A 23,534-nucleotide genomic window follows, 5' to 3' on the forward strand; every position below is an offset into this window, starting at 1 on the left:
GTGAGCATTGTCCTCCCTCCCTCCAGACTCTTGTGCACGTGGCCCAGTTAAGAGTTAGGTTCTTTGGGTATCTGCCCTTCAATTCCCTCCCTTATTAGGCCATTCAGAAAACGCTCTCACTTCCCTGGTCCAGAGCATCTTATCTCCTCCTGTGGATGCCAGGACAATCTCCTGTTTGTACTAGGTCAGCAAGTCTGTGTACGTTTGAGCCCTGAGGGCCCCCAGGCCTTCCAGCTAGAGTTTGAATGCTATGGCACATTCTGAACCACCCCAGTGCCAGCTCTCCCTGAGCTGAGGGCCATGAGGGCTACGCACCCAGATGGCATCTGGCCTCCCTCCCCTTGGGAGCACATGACAACGCTGCTCTTCATTTGAACCGCTCCTTTCCCTTCTGAACAGCAGCTCCGACAGCTTTGTTTCTTTTCATTAGAGAAGGAAAGCAGGTCAGAGCCACGCTCTTCCATCTGATGGTCACGCTTCCCATGGTCCAGCCCCAGCAGCTCTCCCGAGGTTCCCCAGAGCACAGCCTTCATTTCACCCCTGCCAGGCCAGGATCCTTCTCAGTGCCCCTTTCCAATCGGACAACCTCCTTCCAGTTCTGTGATTGGGCCAGATCAGAATTGTTTTCCTCTCCCCACCTTCTGTCCAAATCCTAACCATTCTGTGAGGCCCATCTTAAATTCCACCACCCCTTCTATTCTGGCCCAGGGAATCCTAGAATCATTAGGACCTCAGAATTCATCCATTGCAACACCTGGCTGAGAAGGTATTCCCTCTACAGCCTCCCTGACATTGATGTGCATAGAGCTTAGGCTGGCCATGCTGCATGCTCACTGACCAGTGGCCATCCAGCTTTTCTTGGAAACTTCCAATCACAGGGAACTCACTGTCTAGCGCAGTACCCCATTCCACTTTGGGCTGGCTGTCATTGTGGGGAAGGTTTTTTCCTTCTATGGAGTCCAAACCTGCCTCTATTCAACTTCTCCTTCTTGCTTCTAGAATCACCGTCTGGGGCCAAACATAGTCCATCAAATTACTTTTTCACATGAAAACCCTTCATTACTTAAGGACATTTTTTTTCCTTCCCCCATCTTTCAAGTCTTCTCCAGTTATTTCTGCTGTGTGTCATATGAAACAGTTTTGACCTTTTCTCACTTTCTTTCTTTCTCTGCCCTTTCCTGCCTTTGCTCACACAATTATTCCCATGCCTGGGATACCTGAACCCTCCCCTGCCCACTTTTCATGACCTCTCTGGTTTTTCTATGATCCTCACCCCTGCCCCCTTCCAAGCCTTGTAGAACAAAATGGTGCTGGCCCAGAATCCACAGAACTTGACCAGGGATTTGAGGAGGAACAGGGGAAAATCAAAGGTCACAGCAAGGCTTTGAATATGCTCAAATCAGTGATTTGGATGATGCTACCATTGATAGCAATAAAGAGCTCAGCCCCTGAAGACTGAGGATATTCAGGGATTTTATCAGCTCCTGTCTCTGGAGAGGTCTCATGCCTCTACCCCGCACCCATCTCTCCCCATCTCCCCTTTGAATCACCACTGTCCCTCAAATGTATAATATCCTTACCCCCAAGATTTTCAGATTAAAGGGATAAACATCAAGGAGGCTCCCAGTCTACATATACACATACATGCATATACACATAAATATGCATACATACATAGACACATGCATACACACACACATGTACACACCACCCAGTGCCCACTGCACAGCACCTAACAAAAAGTAAGTTCTTAATAAATGCTAGTTGACTGGCTGCCTGACTACATCAGCTACATTCATTGAGCACAAACCCTGTTTTAGGGTCTCTGGGGGATGCAGGCAAAAGAGGAATTGCCCCTGCCTTCAGTGCGAGGGAGAGACAGGAAAGCAAAGCACTCAGAACCACTGGGCAAGAAGGGCCTTCAGGGGCTGTCCAGTCCAAACTGTCACCCCTAAAGGAGTGCTTATCCCTGGCCATCTTTGAAGGCTGAACTCCAGTGCCATCTCCTCCAGGAAGCTCTCCTATGGCCAACAACCTTCCCTCTCATGCACTACATAAGCCCTTTGTTTACCTCCCCCTTCCTGTGCACTTGTGTGACATGACACACCAGAGTTATCTGGGTGTTTGTCCTTTTCCTGTACTAGACTGTGAGTTCCATGAAGGCAGGGACTGTCTCTTCTCTACACTTTGTATGTCCTCTAGAATTGAGCACAGTGCATAGCACATGCTCAGTAAGTCATTTCTCAGATTAAACCCTAGCCTCGGCACTTTCCTGCTAAGGTGGTTGGGAAGACAAGGAGCACCAGATTTGGAGTCCAAAGACCTGTGTCTAAATTCAGGCTTCTCCACTTATTACCTATGTGACCTTCATCCCACTTCCCTAGGCCTCAGCCTCCTCACCTCTGAGGCTGCCTCAACAAATTCTGAGTTTGTGATTGGAGCTGGCCAGGGTTAGTCATGGCAGTCATGGGGGACAGACTTTTTTTAAGTAAATCTCTTAAACTCCAGGGGATTAAGGCAGGAGGACATTCTAAGCTAGGAAAATAGCATGGGCAGTGCCTCCAAGGCAGAGTTCCAGCCTGCCTCTGGGGTCTGTTAACTACCTACAGAAGAGGAGCCTGCCCTTCCAAAAATGGCATTCTCATGAAGGTCCTTCCCATGCTCTGGCCCTGTTCACTGCTTTATTTTTAGTGCTAACTTCCCCTCTCCCCTCCACAGGCCGATGAGCCAGAGGAATATTTTTGAACATTAAAATTCTCTTGTAGACCTTGGCCATTGCACCTCATCCTCATGAAATATTAAAGCCAGAAAAAGTAACAGGGGAAGGGAGGCTCCTTTATTACAAGGAAATCTACTGCTTCAGCAATTTCTGTCTAAGCTGGCAAGGAGACAGGATCCCCTGGGGGCCTTTCTCCCCAAGCCATGGGATCATGGAACCTCAGCATCAGAAGAGACCTTAGAAGTCATCTGGGACAAGCCCTCATCCATACAAAGTCTCTTCATCTGGTGGCCATGCAACCTCTTCATTAACCTTTCTAGGGTCTGGGAGAGCATTCATTACCCAGGGAGGCAGCCAACCGGTCACAGCACAGCTCTAATCTTTGGGACACTCGACTTTAGGTTTACAGTCTTCGTCCTCATCACTTTCACTTAGGCCTAGGCAAGCCATCCCTTCTGAAACCTCACAGTACACGTCATCACACTTTGTCTTGCGATAGCTCTTCATTTATTTCAGTGCAGCAATCGTGGCCCACCCTAAATCTCCTCTTCTCCTCGCAGATCCTCATGTGCCTAGTTTTCCAGTGGCTTTACCCTAAAGATCTCTTTCCCTTGGCTGCTCTCCAAGGTCCTTTCAAATGTAGGAAAAGTTGGATCAGCATATACTCCATGGAGCATACATAAGGATGAGTCTATGAGGACCGTTCTATGGAGCATGCAGAGTCTCCCGGGCCACTTCTAGGGACACATACACACTCGGCACTAAAGGACTTGGAGCTTTGAGATGACACAATGGTATTACCCCTAGTGCCCCATAGTGGTATCAGGGGGAGGGTGCATCAAAAGAGGATTAACCAATGAGCCAAGAAGAGTCACCCACTGAGCTGGGAGAGACACCTTCCTCTCCCAATCTCTTCCTCCTCTCTCCAGAACATGGCGCCTCGAACCCTCTCTCTCTTGAACATCCCATCAGGGAGGGGGAAGGGAGTCCTCTCCCCTCATAGCTGTGGTGACCATTGCCCCCCCACCAGTTGGAGCATTGGCCCTTCTAAGGGAGCCCGAGCTGTCCCCCCAGGCTCTGGCTGCTACTCCCCTTGCATGTACCTGAGCAGAGGGGAGCCACCTTCGAGCCTGAGAAGGAAGCCTCATGAGTCTGAGGTTTGGCAGCTTCCATCAGTGCCAACTGCACAGAGGCTCCTTGTGGTGATCACAACATTTCTCAAAGAAGAAGATGACTGAGGTGAAGAGGAGTTCAGTCCAATGGGTGCGTATGAGAGGGTGTGTATGGTGTGTGTGTATGTGTGTGTGTGGAGTGTATGTGTGGTGAGTGGTATTTGTGGTGTGGTGTGTGTGTGTGGTATGTATGTGTGTGTGTGTATGTATTGTGTACGGTATGTGGTATGTGTGGTGTGGTGTGTGTGAAGAAAGTAAATAGCTGTCCTATGCCTGATTTGTGCTGTACATTGAGTGCCTTTCTGCTCCGTTTTGGGGAAGCCATAGACTTAAGCCAGACCAAACTTTCCTGAAGGGATTTTGCCCAGGGCCATGTTCATGAGGATTTAAAGAGCCAGAGGGTGAAAGAAGGAATTTGACTCCTCACTGTGGGACCAGGCTCCTGAAGGACCAAACTCAGTCTGCATGAGGATGGAGCTGGGGCCTTTTAATGGGACAGGGCAAGTATCCCAGCCCTGAACATGTGTTGAGCTCCCAGAAGGGGATGAAGCACTAGGGGTTCATTGGAATCAGGCAGGAGGGAAAGGGAATAAGCATTGCTAGAGTACATGCTGTGCCAGGCACTGTCCTGAGAACTTCTTACAAATATCTCATCTGATCCTCACAACAACCCTGCTTTTATTCCCATTTTACAATTGAGGAAACTGAGGCACACAGGGTGAAGTGACTTGCCCAGAGTCACACAGCTAGTAAGCATCTAAGGCCAGATTTGAACTCAGTTCTTCCTGACTCCAGGCCCTGAGCTCTAGGTACTGTGCTACTAGCTAACCCTCAAATCCCAAATGAGATTCCTAAGGGAAATGATAAATCCCCTGGGCCCATTTTCCTATTACTCCCTCTCACACACTCTCTCCATTGTTCTAGTTATTAGAAAATTGGGGCAGTGAGATGACCCAGTGGATGGAGCACCAGGCCTGGAGTCAGGAAGATGGATGTCCCTGAATTCAAATCCAGCCTCAGACACTTACTAGCTGTGTGACCTTGGGCAAGTCACTTTACCTCAGTTTGCCTCAGTTTCCTTACCTGTAAAATGAGCTGGAGAAGGAAATGGCAAATCCCTCCACTATCTCTGCCAAGAAAACCCCCAAAGGGATGACAGTGTCAGACACGCCTAAAAATGCCTGAACAAGTGATTAGAAAATTCTTCCTTATATCGAGCCAACATCTGCCTCTCTATAAGTTATCACAGGATTTGGGGCCCATTCCATCCAATTGGTTTATCCAGCTTCCTTATTTTATGGAAGAGAAGACTGCAGCTCAGAAAGGAGAAGCTACGTTGCCCGCAGCCCCAGCTCTGCCCCTGAAGCCATATAGGCTGAGTCGTGACCTACCGTTCCCGTGTAGGACATTCCAACTGCATCCTCAGTGCACAGTGTGCCTTCTGTGCCTGGAGCACCTCCTCTGGCTAGAGTGCCCAGCTCCTTCCAAACTCAGCTCAAGTTGGACCCTACAGGAAGCCTTTCTCTCAGGGGCCTTGGCAAATCCCCGGTTACTTTCAATGTGCTTCCTACATGGCCTCACCTCTCCTTATCTGTTTGCAGGGAAGCTCCTTGAGAGCAGGATGACTTCAGTTTTGTCTTTGTACTGCCCCTTCTAACACAAAGGCAGTGCTTATTAAATCCTTATTGAATAAAATTGTAAAAGGTCAGACGTCGAGAAAGTGAGAAACTGGAAGCAGGACCCAGATCATAGACTTAGCATCTGATGGGACCGTGGGAGTCATAGAATCCAACCTTCCGGTCTGACACGTAAGGACACTGAGGCCCAGAGAAGTTAATTAACATGGCTGGTGTCTGAGACAAGATTTGAACCCACGGCTCCTTGACTCCAACTCTAATGTCATCTCCGTTGTACCGGACTGCCTCTAAGACTCTAGAGAGTAAGGAAAGACCCTTCTTGTCAAGTGTGGTAGCTGTGTTCTGCTTAAGCTCACAGTACGGTCAGAGAACAAAATACCAAGCACCCGCTGTGATCACTGCCCTGTGCTAGGTGGGAAGAGTGGCCACAGGGGCTGGTGAGACAGTGGCCCTTCCGCTCCTGGCAGGGAAGAAGCTGGCCTGACACTGGCACCTCCTGGGCACTACCCTGGCTACTGCTGCATATGAAATATTTAAGCATTAAGGGGCTCTGTTGTTAAGGAAGTTATTTTGGGTCTGGAGCCCATCCAAGAGGTCATATTTCAGTGTCCTCAGAAAAATAATTACAAGCCTGCATGCTTAGAGCAGGGCATTCTGTCCTCCTGTTTCACAAAGATTTGGGGCATCACTGAGACTCCCCGATGAAATTCATAACTGGAACATGGGTTCCAAAATCCACTTCATGCCAGGAACCGGCTCAGCTGCCCACCTCTAGTCCTCAAGCCTTTTAGCAGCAGCAACATCACCCATCGTTTCCATCCCTCTGGTCACTGAGGCCCTTCTTTATGACACCCATGATCCCAATACTTCCTCCTTCCTGAGGACAAAGTAGGTGCCCATCGATCATGGGATACACGAATGCAGTGAAATGTTACTGTGCCATAAGAAGCAATGGACATGATGAATGGGAAAACATATATGAACTGATGCAAAGTGAAGTGACCAGAACCAGGAAGCCAACCTACACAAAGACCACGCTTGACCCCAAAGGAGAGATACAAGAAGCACCTCCCCTGTGTCTTGTAAAGAAGGGGAACTGTGGGTTTGGACCACCGCATAGCATGTCAGACTTTTCTGACGTGTTGCTTAGCTTTGCTGAACTGTTCTTAAAAATCACCTTTTATTTTTTGCTATAAGGGATGGCATTCTGGTCAGGGGAGGGGGAAAGGATATACTGAGAAATGTGGATGACATTAAAAAAGCAATAGGAATCCATTTTCCCAAAAGAATCAGCACTGACTTATCAACTACAGGGAACAAAGGAGAGGAAGATTCCAGGAGGATCCCAACGCTGTGACCTCAGAAGGATGGCGGTGCCCTCAGCAGAGACCAGGACTGAGAAGGAAGCTGAGGCCTGGGGCGTGGCTAACAAGCACAAGGCTGAGACTGACGGTTCTTGGAATGCTGAGAAAATTGAGATGTTCTGGAGAGGAGAAGGCAGGTCTTTCCTTCTCCTCTTTTTCTACCTCCTCGCTCAGGAAAGACCTTGGAGTTTGCTTCTGAGCCAGGACAAAGTCATGCAGTAAATGCCTCTCTTGTTCTCCTCAGCTCCTTAAATGCCCCTGTCCCTCAGCTGCTTGAGGCCCACTTAGAACCGTGTCAGATGCCACCTTTGGAAATCCAGGCTCAAGTTTGCTCCCCGAAGCAACATAGTGAAAAGTGAGCCATTCTGGGGAGTGAGGTTAGCCTGAGCTTCAGGCCCACTCCCCTGCTAACTCACTAACAGAGTTTCCTCCTCCAGAAAATGAGGGGATGTCCAGGGTCCCTCTTAGCTGGCCTTAAGATGCTTCTGACTGCAGAAGCCCCTCTCAAACCCGAGTCCACAATTCCATGACTTTCTCACTGTGCCAGATGCTCCACTCCAAGGATGGCTCGAGCAAGCACAGGAATCCTCTGGGAGGAAGCAAATGAAGGAAACCAAAAATAACTCTGAAGAGAACCCATAAAAAACCAGTGTGCACATCCCCTCCCCTTAATGGACTGTTTCAAAGCAGGCACATCGATAGCAGGCCTTCAGCCACCAAGAGCCATTCTCTGTGGAAGAGAGTGAAGATTGATCCTTGTATGTGTCAAGCAGCAGCCAGGCCCTATCTCTGAAGGCTTAGCTCCCTTTAAACCCCTCCCCAACTTACTCCCCTGACATTCCTGGGTCCCCTGACCAAGGACATTCCACAAAAATGGTGTTCTTTCTTTCTTTTTTGTCTTTCTAGCCCAGTCCTACCACGGTCCTCAATATCACAGTGAAGATTGATTGGACAAAACAACTCTTGCTTCTCCTCAGTTTCCTCACCTATAAAATTGAGATCTTTTTATCTCCAGCCCCCTCACCTGAGGTTGTGGGGATCAGATGAGCTCATGTGTGTTACATGCTTGACATACCCCAAGCCACTGTGTCATTCATGCCAGCCTCATCTTCAGAGAACACCCCAGTCCTCAAACGCTGCCCTTACACTGAGGTTCCCCCTAGCTGGGGCTCACAGAGGGAGCCTCCTCCTAGGAAGGCCTAGCACTTTCCTGTAGCAGCCTGACGTAATACTTTGAGCTCCCAGCCCCTCTGTGGGACCTTCCCTTAGGAGTCCCGGGAGGTGGGCGGGAAACACTTCTATGTCCCCCAGAACCACCTCCCTCTTACTCCCTGCAGCCTGTGCAGACCCCACAGCACTGAAATGTCTTTTTCACAGAATGATTTGTCTGCCTGACAGCTTGCTTCTGGGCTCTTGGATTGGGTTTCTCTGAGTGTAGCCTGGACAGGAGTCCTGTGCTCACTTGCCTGAAAAGGGGTCATCCAGCCACTGCTTGAAGATGTCCTTGGACAGCCTATTTTGTTTGGGGAGAGCTCTTACTTTGGGGAAATGGTCCCAATTCCTGAGCCCCAATCTTCTACTCTGGAGTTGGAGGGAGCTTAGAGTTCAGGTGGTCCAACTTCCTTATTTTATAAATGAGGAACCTGATGTCCAGAGGGGTAAATGACTTGTCACAAGTGGTGAGGAGCAGAGTCAGGATTCACACTCAGGTCCTGTGACTCTGAGTTCAGAACTTTTCCCACCACCCGTTACTGCCTCTTTTTGCTTCTATTTCTGCCCTCAGAGGTCCAGGAGAACCAGTTTTCTGAATCATCCCTGCCCATGCCCACCCCTCTCATTTGGACCTAAGTTCCACCTACCCTTCAAGGTTCAGCTCATCTACCATAAGTATTTGTCATGAAGTCATTCCACAATGTTCCAGCTCAAAGCCATCTCCACCTTCAGAGAGATTCTGGAGTCTAAACCAAAAGCACTTAACACCACACTCATCATCTCCATCAACCTCCATGTCACTATGCCCCTTACACCCACCCCTCCCCCATACTCCCCCATTTCTGGGATGGCACCATCGTCCTTCCAGTAACCCAAGGTTACTTGAACCTTGAAATCATTCCCAGCTCGTCACTCTCCCTCACTGCCGATTACCAAATCTTGCTCACCACAGCGTCTCTCACATCCATCCCCATCTCATCACTCACAAGGCCGCCATCCTAGTCCAGTGTCACCTGAATTACCTAGAGCTCTGATTGGTCATCCTACCTCCCCGCCCCAACCTGCCAAGCTGATATTCCTAAAGCACAGGCCACCAAGAGGAAGCTTCAGCCACTCTGCATTGCCTCTACAATTGGTTGCAGACAGCTCTGTTGGCATTTAAAGACCTTCACAATCAACTGCTACCCTTTCTTTCCAGGCTGATTTCACAGTACTCATAAATTCACAAAATTCGAGAGTTGGAGGGGAGACCATCTGGTTCAACCCGTATATAAAAGGAATTTGGTTTGCAAAGTATTTTCATCCCAATATCATTGTAGGGAAGGCAGTGCAGGTGCCAGGGGCCCTGTTTTATTGGTGAGGAAACCGAGGCTTCTATCAGGTCCAGGATTCAGAGGCAGTTCTTCAAGTGCAGACTCTGACCTGGCCTGAGCTGGCTCCTGCCTTGTGAAGCCTGCCCTGGGAGGTGAAAGTGTTCTCTGGAGCCTCACTCCCCTGCATCTGAGGATGGATCCTGGAAGGGTAGCTGTACTTGGGGAGGAAGCGAAGGCGCCTGAGCGGCTGCATATTCTGTCTGGGCCAGCATGGCCACAGCTGCTTCCTGATGGGCTCAAGGACAAATCAGGAGCATCTCTGAGAGGCAGGAAGCTGAAGCCCAGAGCCATTGCTGGTGAGCTCTTGCATCTGAACAGGCTCATGCCCCTATCCCCACAGATCAGAACTATCAGAGCTTCCTCCTGCCTTCGGGGCCAAGGTTCAATTCATTCTGGAATCTAGCTACTGCAAGGCACATGGCAAGGATTTTCTACCTGGGTTGTGAAACTGGCAGCCACCTCCAAATCTTGCCCCACTTAACCGCTTGACCTGATGGCTACTCCTGACCACATTACACATTTTCAGCCTTGGTCTCGTCCCTTCCAGGACTTGGCTAGGTGACCTCCAACATCCCTCCCAGCTCTGGGAGTCTAGGGTCTGTGATTATGTGGGTGCCTAAGACAGCTGGCATCATCCCAGTCGGCATAGGTAGGGAAAATGTGAGCCATAGGCTAGGAGGGGTCTACTACGCCTTTCTGAGGCCTCTGCAACAGGAGCCCCCATGGACGTTCAAGCTACAACTGCCACACAGGTGCCAAAGTGATTGGTAAAATATATTTCCATTTCCTCCAAAGTGATTTTCCCAACTGTGTCACCTCCCCCACTCCACACTCTATAAACCCCAATGGCTCCCTATTACCCCTGGGATGAAGTACAATAAACTCTTTTGCTTAGAATTTAATGCTCTCACGATCTGGCCCCAAACTCTCTTTCCAGACTCACACCACATACTTCTCTTCATGCACTAGAGCCTAGTAAACCAGCCTTCTCACTGTTCTTATCCCTTCAAGACTCAGCTCAGGGGCCACTTTCAACCTAAATAAAGCCTCTCCTCAGCCCTCCCTGCAGTTACCTGGTGACTACTCTGTGTATAGATGCATGTCTATATTCTATGTATGTGCATATACATGTATGTCTGTATGCACGTGTGTGGTATCTATTTAGGGTGAAATAGAATGCAAGCCCTTTCTCACTTTTGTCTTTGTATCTCCGTTGCCTGACAAACTGCCTGGCACACAGTAGGTGCACTGTTGATTGGTCAGCTGATGGCCACTTGTTGGGATGCTGCAGGGGGATTTCTGCTCAGGCAAGGCCTGGACTATGGGTCCTCGAGGTCTTCTCTGGCTCGAGATTTGGTGGTTCTGACCTTTGATGGGTGGCTGAGCCATGTATTTTATTTTGTGCATTTAAAAACACGATTTTGAGAAAGGCTCCACAGGCTTCACCAGACTTTCAAAGGCACCCATGGCACAAACCAAAGTGAGGACCCTGATCTAGTTCGAGGAGCTTTCAAAGCCAAACAGTGGCACATCCTTATTTTACAGATAAGGAAACTGAGGACCTTGGGGCATAAGTGGAGAGGCAAAGACAGAAGCAGTCTCCACCTTCAAGCAGCTTATGTTCTATTGGGGACATCACATGTCTGGGTGAGGACAAGCCAGAAAGGCAGGAAGCATCTGTGATATGAAAATGTTGTGTGTAGGGAAACAAGGAAAAACAGACCCTGCCTTTGCCAGTGAATACGTCCAAAGTGTCCATGGCAGAGAGAGCTCAGCACTGGCCAATAGAAGACCTTCCATTTTCATTTGATCCCATCCAACAAGCATTGGTGAAGTAGGATACAAAGACAGCAATGAAACAGTCCCTGCCCTCAAGGGGCTTACTCTCTACTGGGAGAAATCACTGCATACAGAAAGGAATAGATAGTATATATACTGGATAAAAACAAAGTCATTACAGGGTGGGGAGCACACAAACAACTGAGGAAATCAGGAAATCATCTGATTTTTTAGCTGAAAGGAGCCTTAGAGATCCTTCGATCCGATCCCCTCACTCTCCAGATGAGGATGAGGCGGCCCAGTGACAGGACCTCCCTGAGGCCCATCAGTCAGCTGACCAACAGGTGCTTATTAAGTGCCTATTTTGTGCCAGGCCATGCCAGCTAGGATACAAGGACAAACATGAAGTAGTCCTTGCCTCTAGGAGCTTATGGTCTCCCAGGGGAATAAATATGTACATGTATAGATGTATAAAACAGAGAGGAGATTTTTAAAAACATAATTCTGGCACTAGTAGTTGGAGCAATCAGGAGAGGCTTCATGTGTGCAACATGGGGTTTAAGCTGTGTTTTGAAGGGAACCTGGGATTCTAAGAGGCAGAGGTGAGGAGAGAGTGCATTCCTGGCAAAGGGTATAGCAAGTGCAAATGTGTAGAAGTAGGAGATGGAACATGTATAAGGAACAACAGAAAGGCCAGTTTGGCAGATCACACAGGGTAGTAAGGGAAGTAACATTTAAGGAGGTTGGAGAGATCCATCTGGACTAGGTTACAAAGAGTCAAATGAAGTTGTCACCTAGGCTGCTAGAGGAGGAGCTAGAATTTGAAATGAGATCCATGGGGATCTTGAGACAGAGTCAGAATGACCACTTGAGTCTGTGGGGGGAATTCCTGCTCAGGTACAAGTTTGAGCCAGCCTTCCCTTCCTGCACTGCCTGCTCTGGAGCTAGGTTCATTTGAGAGTTCTGGAGCTCCATTGGACCCAACAGATTTATGGTCCCTTCTCTGGATGGGTTAATGCTTTCCTGGGCCCAGAAGGAAGATGAAAGTCTATTTGGGGCCAAGATGGTGGCTGGTAAGCGGGGACTACTGTGAGCTCCATACTGAGTCCCTCCAAAAACCTATAAAAAATGGCTCTGAACCAATTCTAGAATGGCAGAACCCACAAAACAGCAGAGGGAAGCAGGGCTCCAGCCCAGGACAGCCCAGATGGTCTCTGGGTGAGGTCTAACCCACACGGAGCTGGGAGCTGGGCCAGCAGAGCCCAGCCTGAGCTGCGTGGAACAACCAAACTTGGAGTCGGGTGGATGGGGCCCCTAGCGCCCTGAATATGTGAGCTGCGGCAGTTACCAGACTCCTCGACCCACAAACACCAAAGACTGCAGAGAAGGTTAGTGGGAAAAGCTACGGGAGTGGAAGGAGTTCGCGGTTCGGCTTCCAGCCCCGGGGGCAGCGGAGGTGGGGCAGCTACAGTTGCTGCTGCTTCTGGCCCCAGGCCCACCTGATGGGAGGAATTAAGTGGCGGATCAGAGCAGGAGTGCACAGCCTGTTGAAGATCTAAGCCCAGCCCGGGCTGGGGGTTCTTGGGGAAGGAGTAGTGCTGGTGTGACAGAGCTGGCACCTCCCCCCCAAACGTGGAACATAGAACTCGTTAGTCCACAAGCAGTCATACCCCACTGAAAAACTCAAGGGTCAAGTTAGTTGGTTGGGAATATGACCAGGCAGCGAAAACGCGCCCAGATTCAGTCTCAGACTTTGGATTCTTTCTTTGGTGACAAAGAAGACCAAAACATACAGCCTAAAGAAGACAACAAAGTCATAGAGCCTACAATAAAAGCCTCCAAGAAAAACATGAACCGGTCCCAGGTCATGGAAGAGCTCAAAAAGGATTTGGAAAAGCAAGTTAGAGAAGTAGAGGAAAAATTGGGAAGAGAAATGAGAAGGATGCGAGAAAACCATGAAAAACAAGTCAATGACTTGCTAAAGGAGACCCAGAAAAATACGGAAAAATACACTGAAGAAAACAACACCTTAAAAAATAGATTAACTCAAATGGCAAAAGAGCTCCAAAAAGCCAATGAGGAGAAGAATGCCTTGAAAGGCAGAATTAGCCAAATGGAAAAGGAGGTCCAAAAGACCACTGAAGAAAATACTACTTTAAAAATTAGATTGGATCAAGTGGAAGCTAGTGACTTGATGAGAAATCGGGATATTATAAAACAGAACCAAAGGAATGAAAAAATGGAAGACAATGTGAAATATCTCATTGGAAAAACCACTGACCTGGAAAATAGATCCAGGAGAGATAATTTAAAAATTATTGGACTACCTGAAAGCCATGATCAAAAAAAGAGCCTAGATACCATCTTTCAGGAAATTATCAAGGAGAACTGCCCTGATATTCTAGAGCCACAGGGCAAAATAGAAATTGAAAGAATCCATCGATCACCTCCTCAAATAGATCCCAAAAAGAAATCTCCTAGGAATATTGTCACCAAATTCCAGAGCTCCCAGATCAAGGAGAAAATACTGCAAGCAGCCAGAAAGAAACAATTTGAGTATTGTGGAAACCCAATCAGAATAACCCAAGATCTGGCAGCTTCTACATTAAGAGATCGAAGGGCTTGGAATGCGATATTCCGGAGGTCAATGGAGCTAGGATTAAAACCTAGAATCACCTACCCAGCAAAACTGAGTATCATGCTCCAAGGCAAAATATGGATTTTCAATAAAATAGAGGACTTTCAAGCTTTCTCAGTGAAAAGACCAGAACTGAATAGAAAATTTGACTTTCAAACACAAGAATCAAGAGAAGCATGAAAAGGTAATCAAGAAACAGGAATTGCAAGGGACTTACTAAAGTTGAACTGTTTTGTTTACATTCCTACATGGAAAGATGACATGTATGATTCATGAGACCTCAGTATTAGGGTAGCTGAAGGGAATATGCATATATACATGTTTATGTATATATATAAGTGAATGTGTATGTATGTATATATCTACGTGTACATGTATGTATGTATATATATATATGTGTGTGTGTATATATATATATATATATATATACATATATGTAAAAGAGAGAGCAGACACAGGATGAGTTGAAGATGAAGGGAAGATATCTAAAAGAAATAAAATAAAATTAAGGGATGAGAGAGCAACATACTGAGAGAGGGAGATAGGGAGAGATAGAATGGGGTGGATTATCTCACATAAAGGTGGCAAGAGGAAGCAGTTCTGTGGGAGGAGGGGAGAGGGCAGGTAAGGGGGGAATGAGTGAACCTTGCTCTCATCAGATTTGGCCTGAGGAGGGAATACCATACATACTCAGTTGGGTATCTTACCCCACAGGAAAGAAGAGGGAGGAAGATAAAAAAAAAATAAAAGGGGAGGGATGATGGAGGGGAGGGCAGATGGGGGTGGAGGTAAGCAAAACAAACACTTTGGAAAAGGGACAGGGTCAAGGGAGAAAATTCAATAAAGCGGGATGGGTTGGGAAGGAGCAAAATGAAGTTAGTCTTTCACAACATGAGTAGTGTGGAAGGGTTATACATGATGATACACATGTGGCCTAGGTTGAATTGCTCGACTTCTTAGGAAGGGTGGGTGGGGAGGGAAGAGGGGAGAGAATTTGGAACTAAAAGTTTTAAAAACAGATGTTCAAAAACAAAAAAAAAGTTTTTGCATGCAACTAAAAAATAAGATACACAGGCAATGGGGCATAGAAATTTATCTTGCCCTACAAGAAAGGAAGGGAAAACGGGATGAGAGGGGAGGGGGGTGATAGAGGGGAGGGCTGACTGGGGAACAGGGCAACCAGAATATATGCCATCTTAGAGTGGGGGGGAGGGGAGAAATGGGGAGAAAATTTGTAATTCAAACTGTTGTGAAAATCAATGCTGAAAACTAAATATGTTAAATAAATTTAAATTAAAATTTAAAAAAAAAAAGAAAGAAAGTCTATTTGGGCACCTGAATGAATAGGGGTAGAGAAGGAGGAGACCCCAGGTCCAACAAAAGGCCTGAGCAAAGACAGGTGGCTGAGCAGGAGGGCACCTCCTCCACCTGCTGCTCACACCCTCCTCCTTCTCAAGCAGGAGCCCAACCCCAGAGAGGGGGCTTCACTTTCATAATTGCAACTCTGCAGATGCGAGGCAGTCTAATTGCCACAGCAAATCCAATTTGATGTCGAGAGAAGGCTGGGTTTAAAAATAGAAGCGCAGGAGGGCGGTTGTGCTTGGAGCCACCTTGCTGGGTAGGTAAGAGGAGCCAAACATGCTTGAGTCAGATGGCAGTGATGTGGGGGAGCAGCCTAGCTGAGCCCCACAAAGGCCAAGAAATCAATAGCTGCAGACGGGGCATTAGTGATGTCAGAGGCTGGCAAGGCAGGCTCCATCCAAACCCCACTGCAATGCGAGATGAGAAGCCGTCAGGATTCTGGGGATGGAGACAGTTGGAGCTTTGGGTCCAATTCTGGGACCGGAAAGCAGTAGAGTCCATTGGAATTCACAGGGTTGTATCATCAGACATGTAGAGAACGGCTTCTCATCCTAGGGCAGCCAAGTGGTAGTGGATGGAGTGTCAGACCTGGAGTTAGGAGGAAAAGTTCAAATCCAGCCCCAGACATTTGCTAGCTGAGTGACCCTAGGCAAGTCACTTAACCACTGTATGCCTCACTTCCCTCACCTGTAAAATGGGGCTCCAAATAGTACCTATCTCCTGGGGGGTTTGTGAGGATAAAACGAGATGTTTGCGAACCTTAAAGCACCACTTAAATTCTAGCTGTTATTATTAAGCTGGGGCTCATGATTTTAAAATGTTTTGCTAACAATATTTCAGCCTACTCAGTTTTCTTTGTAATCCTATGTATTTTATTTTGTGCATTTAAAAACACGATTTTGAGAAAGGCTCCACAGGCTTCACCAGACTTTCAAAGGCACCCATGGCACAAACAAAAGAGAGGACCCTGATCTAGTGCGAGGGGCTTTCGAAGCCAAACAGTGGCACATCCTCATTTTACAGATAAGGAAACTGAGGGCCTTGGGGCATAAGTGATTTGCCCAAGGTCACATGGGTTGGAAATATCTGGAACTCTGAGACTAACAAGCCCTTTAACTTATCAGATCTGAGGGCTAGAAGGCACTGGAGCTCTGGAGAGAAAACGGCTTACAGTGGCTGTCCCTTCCCCCAAAAAATGTTTTACAGAAGTGGGGGAGCTCAAGTGTGGAATGCTGAATATAACATCAGACTCCGCTGATATGGTGGTTTTGTTGGACTGATTTTTCTCCCTCTTTTCATTCTTTACAATAAAGGATGGCGCTCTGGGAAAAAGATAGAGTGGGAAATGTAGGTGACATAAAAACAAATATATATCAAAAAGAATTTAATAGTTTGCCATTTTAATTCATCTCAATGGCTAGACTTTCCTATCTTTTCCCTCCCTCCCTCTAGGTTGCCATCAGGATTCTCGGTCTATTCATTCTCACCCCCTTTCCCTCTAATTGTCTTAGCTTGCATTCTTTTATTCTGGTGCTGACTTTTCCCTTGGCATGACTTACCAGCCTTCACTGCACCATGATGTTCTGTACATAAGTATGCAATTCATCTATGCATTCTCCTAGTGAATGTTTTGTGCAATTACATATAATGCTGAATGTTGAAAAGTGATGACAACATTTGAGCAAAGCTGGTTTCTGTTGTTGTTTTTATTGATATTCTTTGGGTCTATTCCCAAGAATGGAATCATTGAGTCAAAGGATATGACTCTTTTTGTAATTTTGTGTCCTGGCCAATTATTCCCTAGAAATGTCCGTTGAACTTGCAATTCCACCATCAATGAATGTGTGCCTATTTCTGTACGATCCGACCAGCACTAAGTTCCTTTGCATTTAATTGTTTTTCACCAATTTGATGGGCCTAATGTAAAACCTTGAAGTTATTTTAATTTCCATCCCTTTTAACTATTAATGAGGTTGAAGATTTTTCAATTAATTAATAAAAATAATATAATATAATATTTAATGTATTGTCTCAGCTTGTTTCTATGTAACATTACATTTAAACCCTTCCCTTGGGACTCATCAATATTTTGTTAGTTGGAGGGGGGAGGATGAGGTAAAACACAAAACCATGAAATTTGAAAAGCCTCATCTGGCTCCAGAATTTGGGAGTGAGCTTCCTAGATCCAAAGTAGCCATGTCAGTTTGGATAAAACTGTGCTTTGCACAATTTCCTCAGCAGAGAGGAAGAGGAACAGCTGGGATTCTCCATACAACCCATTCCTGCTCACCCCATGGAAATCCAGTCTTTCATATCCTAGGCATTCAGTCACTTGACCTGCTTCACAAAGTCTGCCCCATGCCTACCCCCTGCCTTAGGCAAATGTTCTATCAGGGATGCTGAAAGGAAAAAAAATCAGAATTGATTTTAGAATTTCAGTTCTGTCTTTTCTTGAGATGAGGCTGGTGAGCTAGAAAACAGTCCCCTGTTAGGAAGGGGAAAAGACTTGGAGGCTGGAGATGAGTCTCTTGCACTAAGCTTGTGAATTGAGACAAGTCCCCAGTCATCTCTGAGCTCTGGAAGAAGAGGAAATTAGAGGAGATGATCCCTAAGGCTCCTCCCAGGTCAGACAGTCCATGACTTTAGGAGAAAGGAGGGACCCAATTCCTTCACGAACACAGGATTGCCTGAGGACCCATTTTAGGGAACTGTTGGCTGGTTGCCACCTTCTCCTACCCATCCCCACCCCATCCAAGAGGCATGCTTGGATGCCCTGTCTGATCCGGACACTTCCCTTGTGGGATTCAAGGCACACTCATAAAACCCCACTTTTAAAGAGTGACTCTCATGTCTTGCGAACAGGAAAGTTGTATCCCTGGGGCCTGTCATACAGTTGGGGTTTAATAAATGTTGATTGATTCTGCGGCTTGGCATGATCGGTGCAATCTCATCTCTAAGATGGAAGTGGGTAGAGAATCTGGCCTTTAAAGCAGGTAGAGATGGCCTCGTGGACAGAGCCCTGTCCTTGGAGTCAGAAGCGTCTGCTTTCAAATATTGTCACAGATGCTCAGAGCTCCGTACCTCAAACTCTTTTAATTCTGGTGCCTTCCCTCTTTCAGCGATCTATTATTTTTCCTGCGTACGGCTTATCTGTACATATCTGTTCATTGTTTTCCCATTAGACCGTAAACTCCTTGAGGACAAGAACTTATGCCTCTTTTTGTATACGTTGTGCTTGGCACAGTGTGTGGCACATAGTAGGCGCTTCATAAATCCTCATTGACTGCTTCCAGCTAAGTCATTTAACCTCTTACAACCTCAGTTTCCTCATCTGTAAAACGGGAATGCTAACAGCACCTAGCTCACAAGGTCGTTGTCAAGATCCATCATACGTACATAAAAGGCTCTGCACATTGTGAAGAGCTTTCTAAACCCGAGCTGTTCATTATCATCATCAATAGGGAAGGATCTGGAGAAGACCGAGCAGGGTGCCCTGAGTACGGCCCTGAGCGCTGCGGCGGTTCAAAGAGGGAGAGACTAAGGTGCACTCCGCCGGCTGGACATCCCCGCAAAAGCTCTCCCTCTCTGGAGCTTGAAACTCCGCCATTAGGATCACAGCAGAGATTCCAGCCCAGGCCTCTCCACGGCCAGTCCGACGCTCTTTCCAATACATCAAGCTCCATACCCTCATGAATAACATAGACGGCCGCTGCAAACGGATCCCCAGCTGAGTCCGGGACCGAACGGGAGGAGACGACACGGAGCCGTCCAGAACCCAAGCTGACCGTGGCCACAAAAGCCCATCTTTTAGCACCCAGACACAGAAGCTTGTCTCGCTCACACCGACACTCTGCCGGTGAAAAGGAGGGTCATACGGAGGGCAAGGGGGGCGAGCGGAATGAAACGAATGACCGACGAGGAACCCCAAAGAACAGGGCAAAGGATGCTATCAGGGAAATGTATGATGGGAAGAGAAAAGAGCCCGGTCATATGACGACGGATGACCGGGGCAGTCCGAGCGCTCCGCGGCGCCCTTGTGACGTCGAGAAAAATTGGGAAAAATCTCCAGCCCTTGGGGGGGGGGGGGCCCTCGTGGTGAAGTTATGGGAGGACGCGGACGAGAGTCTCGCAGGGTGGGCAAGCGCAGATTCATCGCAATCTCCATCCATCCAGTCAGTCAATCAGCAAGCATTTACTAAGGGCTTGTTTGTGCCGGGCCGTGGGCCAACCGCCGGAGACGCGAAGAAGTTTAAAAACACAGTCCCAGCCCCGAAGGAGCCTACTTTCTATTTGGGGAAACAACATGAAAACAACTATGTGTATAATACAAGATATATAGTTAGCTGATAAACATCTAGTAAGCTCCTACTGTGTACCAGGCACCGCGCCAAGCTCTGCGGATACACTGAGAAGCAAAGGCCGGTCCCTACTCTCAAGGAGCCCACAATTTAATACGGAAGACAACAAGCGAATAAACGTGTTAAACGCGCCATATACAGGACAAATGGGAAATAACTGAGAGGGAAGCCGCCGGAATTAGGAGGGGTCGGGGATAGAGGACGGACCGGAACAGAGAGGGCCTCGAAGCGGCCAGACCTCGCCTCCCAGCGGCCTGTTCTGATAATACAGGCACGAAGCGACGAGGGCTGGAAACGAAGAGAAGAGGTCGTGTTTGAGAAAGGCCCAAAGGTATCTAGGACAGGAGAGGTTGAAGGTCGGTAGAGACTTCGGGGCGAGGCAGAAAAAGTAGATTTGAGAATTATCGGCGTGGAGACGGTAATTAAATCCGTGGGAGTGGATGAGATCACTAGCTGAAGTAGTCAGGAGGGAGAAGAGAAGAGCCAGGACAGAAACCCGAGGGACGCTTATGGTTAGAAGATATGATTTGGAGGAGAATCTAGCAAATGAACCTGAGAGGAAGCTGTCTGATAGGGAGGAGGAGAACCAGGAGAGGGCGGTATACTGAAAACCTAGAGAGATGAGAGTATCGAGTAGGAGAAAGTGCCTGCGTCAGAGGCCACAAAGAGGTCAAGAAGAACGAGGGCTGAGAAAAGACCTTTGGATTTGGCAATCAAGAGACTATTGGTTATATCAGTCACTATTGATTAGAGAAATGCGAACTAAAACAACCTTGAGGTACCACCTCATACCTATCAAATTGGCGAACATGACAGGAAAGGAAAATGAGAAATGCTGGACCAGAAGTGGAGAAGCTGGGACACTGATGCACTACTGCTAGAGTTGTTTATTGGCTCAGCCATTCTGGAGAATAATCCGGAACTATGCCCAAAGAGCTGTAAAACTCTTTTACCCAGCAAAACCCTTTAACCCAGCAATACCACTAATACTAGGTCTGTATCCCAAAGAGATCAAAGAAAAGGGAAAAGGACCTATACGTACAAAAATATTGATAGCTCTTTTTGTGATGGCAAAAAATTGAAAATTGAAGGAATGCCATTGATTGGGGAATGGCTGAGCGAGTTGTGCTATATGATTGTGGTGGAATACTACTGTGCTATAAGAAATGACAAGCAGGATGGTTTGAAAAAACCTGGGAAGATGTACATGAACTGATGCAAAGTGAAGAGAGCAGAACCAGGAGGACACGGTACACAGTAATGGAAATGATCAGCTTTGAAAGACTTAGCTACTCTGATCAAGACAGGGATCCAAGACAATTCTGAAGGACTAATGACAAAAAATGCTATTAACCTCCAGAGAGAACTGCTGCACACGTTGCTGCTTTATTTTTCTTGTTTTTTACGTGTTTTCTTTTGCAACCTTGCTAATATGGAAGTGTGTTTTGCATTACTTTACATGTATAATCAATATCATATTGCTTACCTTCTCAAGTGGGAGAAGGATGGGAAGGAGGGAGAGAATTTGGAACTCAAATTTTTTTTAAAATGAATGTTTAAAAAATTTAAAGTAACTGGGAAATATTTAACAAAATAAAAATGTTTTTTAAAAATATCTTTCATGAAAACCCAAAGAACCCTCGCATTTTCGTTGCCGTGGAGTATCCTCCCGTAATCTCCTTTACAAATGGGCTCTGTGGCCTAGCGCCCCCTTCCCCCGAGCCAGGTCACCCGTGATCGTCCGCCGCAGCCCACTGCCTGACAGGGGCTGCTCGGGAGCCGCCACTAAGGTTTACATCATCATAAGAAGAACAAGCAACATGGCAGCAATCCCGTCCAGCAGTTCACTTGTAGCAACCCATGACTACTACCGAAGGCGTCTGGGTTCCACTTCCAGCAACAGCTCCTGTGGAAGTGCTGAGTACTCTGGGGAAGTGATCCCCCACCATCCTGGTCTTCCCAAATCAGACCCAGGCCACTGGTGGGCAAGCTTCTTCTTCAGGAAGTCGAGTCATCCGTTCATGACAACTGTATTGGAATCCCCAGAGCACTCAGGAACTTTCCAGGTTGCTCACGGCACGATCACCTGTGACCTGGCTCAGGAGGCCATGAGGAAGCGGCATGTCAGCGAGCCCAGCAAGACCAACACTGGGCCTTCTGCATGAGCAGCAGCACCCTCCTTGCTGCTCCCTTGCTTCTGAAGTGTGCTAGGCATCAGAGCCCATTTCCCCCTCCCCTCCCCCCCTTCCCTCTCCCACCTATTCCCTTAGAATAGATAAGCTGCTTAAGTGTAGAAGTAGTTGTGTTGTGTGTGTGGTTTTTTTTAAAAAGGAAAACAAAAGCAAAACACCAAAAAACAAGCAAAAGAAGCCACACTGTTATTATTTGTTTTTTTTTTTACTATCTGAATCACCTATGTGCTTTTCAGCAACCTCAGTAACTTGTTCACTTTGTACTCAACAGAAACTAATAAACTTTGAGCAGCCTTTTAAAAAAAAAATATCTTTCATAACTTTGTTCTGCGAAGTTTGGATTCAGTCAAAGGGTCGCACTTGAGGACCTAGAGGATCACATGTGGCCTCAAGGCCCCAGGTTCCCCACTCTGGCCTAAACCCTTTTGAGTGGTTATTGATCTCATTTTGGAGGCTCTGGAGGGCTCCAGGCCTTGAGGCAATTAGCACAATGGCATTCGCAAGAAGGACTCCTAGGAGTCTGGTTGGCACCTGAGTAGGTGCCCCACCCTTCACAGGAAGGAACAGCAGCTGCCCTGACTTCTGCAAACCCTACCCAGAGGCCTGGTCTCCCAAGACTTCACCTGCTTTGGTGCCCTCCACAATCTGACTCCTTGCCTTATACGTCCTTCTTCAGCAAAGCTGACCTTCTTAACATGCCTGGTACATTTCATCTCCTATCTGCCTGCCTTTGCCCAGGCTCCCCGCACCCCGCCCCAGGTATGGAATGCCCTCTATCCTCACCTCTATCTTTCAGAGCCTTTCCTGTTTCTTCCAATTGCTAGTGCCATTCTCCTCCTCCTCCTCCTCCTCCTCGTCTTCCTCCTCCTCCTCAAATTACTTTGTAAATATAGGCATCTTAGTGGCCTAGTGCATAGAACATTTGGCCTGGAGTCAGGAAGGTGAGTGCTAATCTAGCCTTACTAGCTGTGGAACCTGGGCAAGTCACTTAACCTCAGTTTGCTTCAGTTCCCCATAATTAAAATGGGTATAAGATTAGTATATCTCTTTTGAGTTATTATGAAGATCAAATGAGAGACCTCATATAAATGGGTTTCCGTACATTAAAGCGATATAATCAGATATTTTGCATTTGCTTTTCTGTGTATATACTATGTTCCTCCAAGGAGAACTGAGCTCCTTAAAAGCAGGCACTGATTCCTTTTCATCTCTGCATCCCCAATTCAATGCCTAATGCAGTGCCTGGCACATAGTAAGTGACTAACAAATGTTTGTTGAATGGGTGGAGGAAAGAATGAATGAAGGAAGGAAGGAAGGAAAGAAGGAAGGAAGGAGGGGAGGAAGGGAGGGAGGGGGAAGGAAGGAAGGGACAGAGGGAGAGGGGAAGGGAGGGAGGGAAGGAGGGAGGAAGGAAGGAAGGAAGGAAGGAAGGAAGGAAGGAAGGAAGGAAGGAAGGAAGGAAGGAAAGAAGGAAGGAAGGAAAGAAAGAAGGAAGGAAAGAAGGAAGGAAGGAAGTGCTGATCCCTCCAGGCATATGTGTGTCATCTCCATGAATATGTGCTCACAACTGCTGGGCTCTAAATGATGCACAGACAGATATGGGAGCCTGTCTGGGGATGGGATTAGGATACCATTTATAGTAATTAATGTACCGATTATGATCGGAGGTAGAATGCTGCACTCTAATTACCATATTCCTGACCTCAGCCCCTATCTGGAGAAGGAAAA

General features: G+C 47.3%; 2 protein-coding genes across 2 annotated transcripts in view; one reads left to right on the top strand and one right to left on the bottom strand.

Moving 5' to 3' along the window:
- Positions 1 to 23,534, bottom strand: part of SULT4A1 (sulfotransferase family 4A member 1) — a 51,546-nt gene that overhangs the window by 18,359 nt on the left and 9,653 nt on the right. The window lies entirely within an intron of this gene.
- Positions 21,244 to 22,114, top strand: LOC118852064 (pancreatic progenitor cell differentiation and proliferation factor-like). Its single transcript, XM_036761704.1, has one exon. It carries the CDS (start codon positions 21,435 to 21,437, stop codon positions 21,777 to 21,779), a length of 345 nt encoding a protein of 114 aa, XP_036617599.1. The 5' UTR covers positions 21,244 to 21,434; the 3' UTR covers positions 21,780 to 22,114.

This window comes from Trichosurus vulpecula, chromosome 5, assembly GCF_011100635.1.
Source record: "Trichosurus vulpecula isolate mTriVul1 chromosome 5, mTriVul1.pri, whole genome shotgun sequence".
Classification (NCBI taxonomy): Eukaryota; Metazoa; Chordata; class Mammalia; order Diprotodontia; family Phalangeridae; genus Trichosurus; species Trichosurus vulpecula.